The sequence below is a fragment of the Argentina silus genome, assembly GCF_951799395.1.
Source record: "Argentina silus genome assembly, contig: scaffold_750, whole genome shotgun sequence".
NCBI classification, from domain to species: Eukaryota; Metazoa; Chordata; class Actinopteri; order Argentiniformes; family Argentinidae; genus Argentina; species Argentina silus.
Genome location: NW_028152381.1, coordinates 1 through 7,500, shown reverse-complemented (window position 1 = coordinate 7,500; position 7,500 = coordinate 1). Strand labels below are relative to the sequence as shown.

The following is a 7,500-nucleotide window of genomic DNA, read 5'->3' as shown; positions in this document are numbered from 1 at the left end:
AAGGGGTGTGGGGAAGTGGGGTGTGTGTGTGTGTGTGTGTGCGTGTGTGTGCGTTGTACAACCCACCGATTTGCCAGGTGTGTGTCTGTCAAGCCTCTAATACGTGTGTGTGTGTTTGTCTGTGTGTGTGTTTGTGTGTGTGTGTGTGTGTTTGTGTGTGTGTGTGTCTGTGTGTCTGTGTGTCTGTGTGTGTGTGTGTGTGTGTGTGTGTGTGTGTGTGTGTGTGTGTGTGTGTGTCTGTCTCTGTGTGTGTGTGTGCGTGTGTGTGTGTGCGCACGATATAGGAAGCAGCTCCGTAACGCGGCCACGCGGACCTTCCACGACCCCAACGCCATCTACAGCGAGCTGATCCTGTGGAGGGTGGACCACATCGGCCCCCTGTCCTGCACCGGGGGGGTCTCTGAGCTGGCCCGGATCAACTCCCTCCACATCTCTGCCTTCTCCAACGTGGCCTGGCTGCCCACGCTGGTACCCAGCTCTGTCCTCGGTCAGTACACACACACACGCACGCACGCACGCACGCACGCACGCACGCACACACTCACACACACTCACACACATACACTGGTGATATTCTTGGACTATAATTGGGGATGTATGTTTAACTACTGTGTGTGTGTGTGTGTGTGTGTGTGCGTGCACGTGTGTGTTCTATTCTCAGTAATATACCTATAAAGCAGTCAATCATTCACCAGAAGGTTTAATGTATGGAGAAGTCTGTTATGCTGAATCATCTCAGCTCTGTGTGGCACCAATGTCAATGTTTCTGTCAGCTTGTTTAAATCCACTCTCAGGCTCCAACTCCGGGTGCCTGTTATTTTATTATTTAACCTTAATTTAAAACGCAAGTCGATGAAATAAACGGGACTTTAAATGATGAAATAAAAGAAAATACTTATTTACAATGATGGCACTGCTCTTAATAATGCATTATTGGGCTGCATTATGAATAATGCATTATTAATGCACTCATAATGCTTAATACATGGGTGGGACACAGAGACTTTGGGAGATTGTCTGCCTCCACTGTGAGCGCTGTGCTGTGACGCCCCCTGGTGTCTGTCTCAGGTACCTACTGTAACAGTGCCAGTGCCTGCTTTGTGGCGTCGGACGGGAAGAACCTGCGTCTGTACCAGGCCGTGGTCGACGCCAGGAAGCTGCTGGACGAGCTCTCAGACCCAGAGACTTCGGTGAGTACGACCACATACACACACGCTCAGACACACACACACACACGCATGCATGCACACACACACACGCAGACACACACATGCACACACACACACACATGCGCGCAGACACACTCACACACAGACACACACACACACACACACATATTATATTGTTATTGATATTGTTGGAGCTGTGTTGTGCTACTTCTAACAGGCCCTGTGTGTGTGTGTGTGTGTGTGTGTGTGTGTGTGTGTGTGTGTGTGTGTGTGTGTGTATGTGTGTGTGATGCGTGTGCGTGTGTGCGTGTGTGTGTGTGTGTGTGTGTGTGTAGAAACTGGTAGGAGAGGTGTTCAACATCGTGAGCCAGCAGTCTACAGCCAGACCAGGCTGTATCATAGAGCTGGATGTCATCACCAACCAGGTGAGGAGGGGGGGGGGGAGGAGGAGGAGGAGGGGGAGGAGGAGGGGGGGGGGGGGGAGGAGGAGGAGGAGGGGGAGGAGGAGGAGGAGGAGGAGGGGGGGGGAGAAGGACGGAGGGGGAGGAGGAGGGAGGGCCTCTGTTTCTACACTATCACCTGGTCTCTACCAGCTTTAAATGGACAGTAGTGGGGGGTACATTTATTCATGTTTCATCCCTGTCTACCTCCTTTCCTCCCTCTCTCTCTCTCTTTCTTTCTCTCTCTCTCTCCCCCCCCTTCTCTCCCTGCCTTCTCTCCCCCCCCCCCCCTCCCTCCATCTCTCCTTCCCTGCAGTGTGGCTCCAACACCCAGCTGCTGCACGTGTTCCAGGAGGACTTTATTCTGGGGTACAAACCCCAGGAGGAGCCTCAACTCTTTACCCCGCCCTACACCTCCACTGAGGGTAGGAGGGAGGGAGGGAGGGAGGGAGGGAGGGGTGGGTGGATGGATGGATGGATGGATGGATGGGTGGATGGATGGATGGATGGATGGATGGATGGATGGATAAAATTGCATTTATGTAACGTTGCTCCTTAGGGTCTCAAACTAAAGCGTGTTACATTGTAAGGATGAAATCCGCTGATCCATCTTTCCCTCTTTTCTCTCTTGCTGCGTCGTTTCCTCCCCGTCTCCAGAGTACCACCCCCCTCCCTTCTCTGAGAAGTTCTTCCTGGTGGTGATCGAGAAGGACGCCAACAGGAACTCTGTCCTCCAGATGTGGCACCTTCACCTCAAGTCTGTCCAGGCCTGTATGGGTGAGTACAGGAACCAATAGGGACTCCTCTAGACACTACAGGAACCAATAGGGACTCCTCTAGACGGTAGAGGAACCAATAGGGACTCCTCGAGACACTACAGGAACCAATAGGGACTCCTCTAGACGGTACAGGAACCAATAGGGACTCCTCTAGACGGTACAGGAACCAATAGGGACTCCTCTAGACGGTACAGGAACCAATAGGGACTCTTGTAGACTCTCTGTTTCGACGATGTGGGACAATAAAGTTGTGTTCTCCTCCTGTTTAGACGAGCCAGCTCCGGAGCTGACCTTCCAGAGTCAGCTGATGGTTCCCAGGCAGCAGATGAACGCCGACTCCTCCCCCGAGACCTCCCCCAAGACCGCCCTCCCCCGCTCCGCCTCCACCGCCAACCTCCAGTCGGCCAGTAAACTCATCCTCCGCTCCCAGCTGGTCTGTAGCCACCGCCTGGAGCTGCCCCCGGGGGTGGAGGTCACCAGGGCCACGCCGTCTGCAGGTATGTACACACACACACACACACACACACACACACACACACACACACAAACACAGATACAAACACACACACACACACACACACACACATACAAACACAAACACAGACACAGGCACACACACACACAGATACAAACACACACACACACCCACTCCCACACATAGACACACACACACACACACACACACACACCCACCCACACACACACACACACACAGACCTTACTTCTCCCCCCCCTCCTCTGCGTCCACCAGGTCACCTGAGCTCCTCCTCCATCTACCCGGTGTGCCTGGCGCCCTACCTCATCGTGACCACCTGCTCCGACTCCCGGGTCCGCTTCTGGCGCTGCGGCGTGGAGGGCAGCGAGGGCCAGCCGGAGGGCCTGGCGTACCGCTGGGAGCCCTGGGCGCTGCTCAACGAGGAGGAGGACAACAACAGCGCTGTGTGTGTCCCGGGGCGCCCCGTGGCGGTGTCCTGCTCCTACACGGGCCGCCTGGCCGTCTCCTTCAAACAGCCGCGGCAGACACCGGTAGGACAACGACTGTGGGGGGGGGGGGGTGAGGGGATGGGGGGGGGGTGAGGGGAGGGGGGGCACCTTTAATCAGCCTTTATCAGACGGTTTGAAAACAACTTGTGTTGTTTGCTGTCGCCTGATGTTGAGACCCTCGTAACTCTGTGTCCACGTCCCGTCTGAGTCCACGTCCCCTCTGTGGGGCTCCCAGCTGCAGCGGGAACGAGGGGACGATCACATGGTTGCATTAGACGGTGCCTATTTTTCTGTTCTCCGTTCTTTCGGTTCTGTCTTTACCATTGTTTGGTTCTGTGTCTGCGGGCGTGTTATGTAACTGGACCCGCCCAGCAGATGGCAGGGACGGGGTTAACAGGCCTCAGCGCCCACATCTCTCCTCTGCTGTATGCTCCCTTGTGCCAAACTGAGGGTGCGTGTGTGTGTGTGTGTGTGTGTGTGTGTGTGTGTGTGTGTGTGTGTGTGTGTGTGTGTGTGTGTGTGTGTGTGTGTGTGTGTGTGTGTGTGTGTCGCAGACCCAGGGGCCTGGAGGGGACTTCTCCATGCACGTGTCCATCTACGAGTGTGAGTCTACGGGGGGCTCAGAGTGGGTGTTGGAGCAGACCCTCCACCTGGACGACTTCACCAGACCCTCCTCCACCCTGGACCCCCGCGTCAGTGTCGACTCCAACCTCTTTGTCTACAGCAGGTGTGTGTAAGGAGCCGGAGTGTGTCTGTGTGTGTGTGTGTGTATTTTCAGGATTCTGTGTATTCTTTGATTCTAGGTTCTTAAACTATAATGTAAAAGCACATTGTGTGCGTGTGCGTGTGCGTGTGCGTGTGCGTGTGTGTGTGTGTATGTGTGTACTAACTAACCAACTAACTAACTAACTAAACTAAATAACTGCCACCTGACTTCTCCTGCAGGACGGATCACTACATGAGCCGGGACCAACACTCCCCCAACATCAAACACTACGTCCACCTGGACTGGCTCTCCAAGGAGGACGGCTCCCACATCCTGACCGTGGGGGTGGGCTCCAACATCCTCATGTACGGACGCATCTCCGGCATGGTCAACGAGCCCACCAGCAGCAAGGACGGGGTGGCCGTCATCACCCTGCCCCTAGGGGGCAGCATCAAACAGGGCATCCGCTCCCGCTGGATCCTGCTGAGGTCCGTGGACCTCCTGTCCTCCGTGGACGGCACCCCCTCCCTGCCCGTGTCCCTCTCCTGGGTGAGGGACGGTATCCTGGTGGTGGGCATGGACTGCGAGATGCACGTGTACGCCCAGTGGAGGCAGGACCGCAAGCCCGGCGAGGGGGAGAACGACAGCCTCTCCTCCACGGACAACATCGCCGGGGGCCGGGCGGCGGGGTCGGGGGGGACGTCCGAGGGAAGAGCCAGGTCCAAGAGCGTGTTTGAGGGGGGGGTGGCGGTGGACGAGGCCCTGCGGGCCCCCGCGGGGCTGCAGGACGGGGGGCTGTTCGAGGCGGCCCACTCCCTGTCCCCCACCCTGCCCCAGTACCACCCCACTCAGCTGCTGGAGCTCATGGACCTGGGGAAGGTCCGCCGCGCTAAGGTGAGTCTGGATGGATGGATGGATGGATGGGTGGATGGGTGGATGGATAGATGGATGGATGGATAGATGGGTGGATGGATGGATGGTTGCATGGATGGTTGGATGGGTGGATAGGTTGGATGGAAGGGTGGTAATGATGATGATAAGAATGATGGTGATGATGATGATGATGATGGTAATGATGGTGACGATGATGAGGATGATGACTGACAGCCACCACTCCTCCCCAGGCCATCCTGTCCCACCTGGTGAAGTGCATCGCTGGGGAGGTTGCCGTGGTGAGGGACGTGGAGGCGGGCGAGGGCGGGGCCAGGAGACACCTGTCCCGGACCATCAGCGTGAGCGGCAGCACGGCCAAGGACACCATCGTGGCGGGGCGGGACGGGGGGCGGGACTACACCGAGATCAACTCCATCCCGCCCCTCCCCCTCTACGCCCTGCTGTCAGCTGACCTGGACACCTCCTACAAGGGGGGGGAGGTGGGGGGGGAGGGGGGGAAGGGGGCGGAGGGCGGGGAGGGGGCTCAGAAGAGTGGAGCGGACCAGTACACCGACCTGTTCCAGGTAAGTCACCACGTTTTACTTGTTTTCTGCCGATCGATCGGTTGTCTTCGTTGTTAATTGATTGGTTGGTTGGTCGAGTGATTGATTGATGATTGGTTGGTTTGTTGTCCTGGTAACACAGGTGCAGGCGGTCACTACAGACTTGTTTCTTGCCGATCGATCGGTTGTCTTAGATGTTAATTGATTGATTGGCTGGTCGGTGGAGCAGTTGGCTGATTGATTGGTTTGTTGCCGTGGGAACGCAGGTGCAGACGGTCACCACGGACGACTATGTGAGCTTCGCCACAGAGAAGGTGGAGAAGAAGTCGCGGGTCATCAACCTGTCCCAGTACGGTCCCACCGTCTTTGGACCTGAACACGCACAGGTAGGGTCTTCATATCCAGATACACGTCTACATATGAACACACACAGGTAGGGTCTTCATATCCAGATATATGTCTACATATGACTTCAGTATCTGTCCTGACCCGTGTTAGTTTCCCTCTGGGGATGTACTTATCTTTATTTCTCTCTCCCTCTCTCTCTCTCCCTGTCTCTCTCTCTCTCTCCCTCTCTCTCTCTCCCTGTCTCTCTCTCTCTCTCCCTCTCTCTCTCTCCCTGTCTCTCTCTCTCCCTGTCTCCCCCCAGGTGTTGTCCAGTCACCTGATGCACTCCAGTCTCCCAGGTCTGACCAGACTGGAGCAGATGTTCCTGGTGGCGCTGGCCGATACCGTGGCAACCACCAGCGCTGAGGTCAGCAACTCTGACAAACAATACACAGGTGAGTGTGTGTCTGTGTGTCTGTGTCTGTGTGTGTGTCTGTGTGTCTGTGTCTGTGTCTGTGTCCATGTGTTTCGGTCTGTGTCTGTTTCTTTGTCTGTTTGTGTCTGTGTCTGTGTGTTTGTGGTGTGTGTGTGTGTGTGTGTGTGTGTGTGTTTGTGTGCGTGCGTGCGTGCGTGCGTGCGTGTGTGTGTGTGTGTGTGTCCATTAGTTTGCCAAGAAGCCAAAAGAAAGCTTAGCGATATGTAACCTAATCACAGAGCCCTGATTGTATGTTCCAGGTTATTGTGCTTAGATCCAGAAATCATACAAACATTACTGTATGCACCCTAGACAGAGGAGCTGTTGATCCTACAGCACGTACACACACACACACACACACACACACACACACACACACACACACACACAGACACACACACACACACACACACACACACAGACACACACACACAGACACACACACACACACACACACACACACACACACACACACACACACACAGACACACACACACACACACACACACACACACACACACACACACACACAACACACTAAACACAACATGGCTATCCTTGTCTTTTTACCCCCAGTTTCAATCATGCTTATTTAGTCTGTGGTGTTTGTGAGGACCAGATGTTGACAGGCTGTTCCACCGCTAAGTAAGCAGAGAGGGAGAGAAGAGAGAGAGAGAAGAGAGGGAGAGAAGAGAGGGAGAAGAGAGGGAGAGAGAAGAGAGGGAGGGAGAAGAGAGGGAGAGAGAAGAGAGGGAGAGAGAAGAGAGGGAGGGAGAAGAGAGGGAGGGAGAGAAGAGAGGGAGGGAGAAGAGAGGGAGAAGAGAGGGAGGGAGAAGAGAGGGAGGGAGAGAAGAGAGGGAGAAGAGAGGGAGGGAGAAGAGAGGGAGAAGAGAGGGAGGGAGAAGAGAGGGAGGGAGAGAAGAGAGGGAGAAGAGAGGGAGAAGAGAGGGAGGGAGAAGAGAGGGAGAAGAGAGGGAGGGAGAAGAGAGGGAGGGAGAGAAGAGAGGGAGAAGAGAGGGAGGGAGAAGAGAGGGAGAAGAGAGGGAGGGAGAAGAGAGGGAGGGAGAGAAGAGAGGGAGAAGAGAGGGAGAAGAGAGGGAGGGAGAAGAGAGGGAGAAGAGAGGGAGGGAGAAGAGAGGGAGAAGAGAGGGAGAAGAGAGGGAGAGAGAAGAGAGGGAGGGAGA

At 55.4% G+C, this 7,500-nt stretch overlaps 1 protein-coding gene across 1 annotated transcript in view; it reads left to right on the top strand.

Moving 5' to 3' along the window:
• The window catches only part of LOC310824874 (dmX-like protein 2), a gene marked incomplete at both ends in the record, with an annotated part of 10,968 nt that extends 4,672 nt beyond the window's left edge, over nt 1-6,296 (top strand). Inside the window, 12 exon segments of the mRNA XM_083698132.1 lie at nt 285-487; nt 1,069-1,190; nt 1,505-1,594; nt 1,926-2,034; nt 2,267-2,386; nt 2,658-2,885; nt 3,140-3,414; nt 3,936-4,099; nt 4,318-4,972; nt 5,203-5,535; nt 5,781-5,900; nt 6,164-6,296. Coding sequence (XP_083554258.1) covers nt 285-487; nt 1,069-1,190; nt 1,505-1,594; nt 1,926-2,034; nt 2,267-2,386; nt 2,658-2,885; nt 3,140-3,414; nt 3,936-4,099; nt 4,318-4,972; nt 5,203-5,535; nt 5,781-5,900; nt 6,164-6,296 — 2,552 coding nt within the window.
• Nucleotides 6,297-7,500: the final 1,204 nt, after the last annotated feature.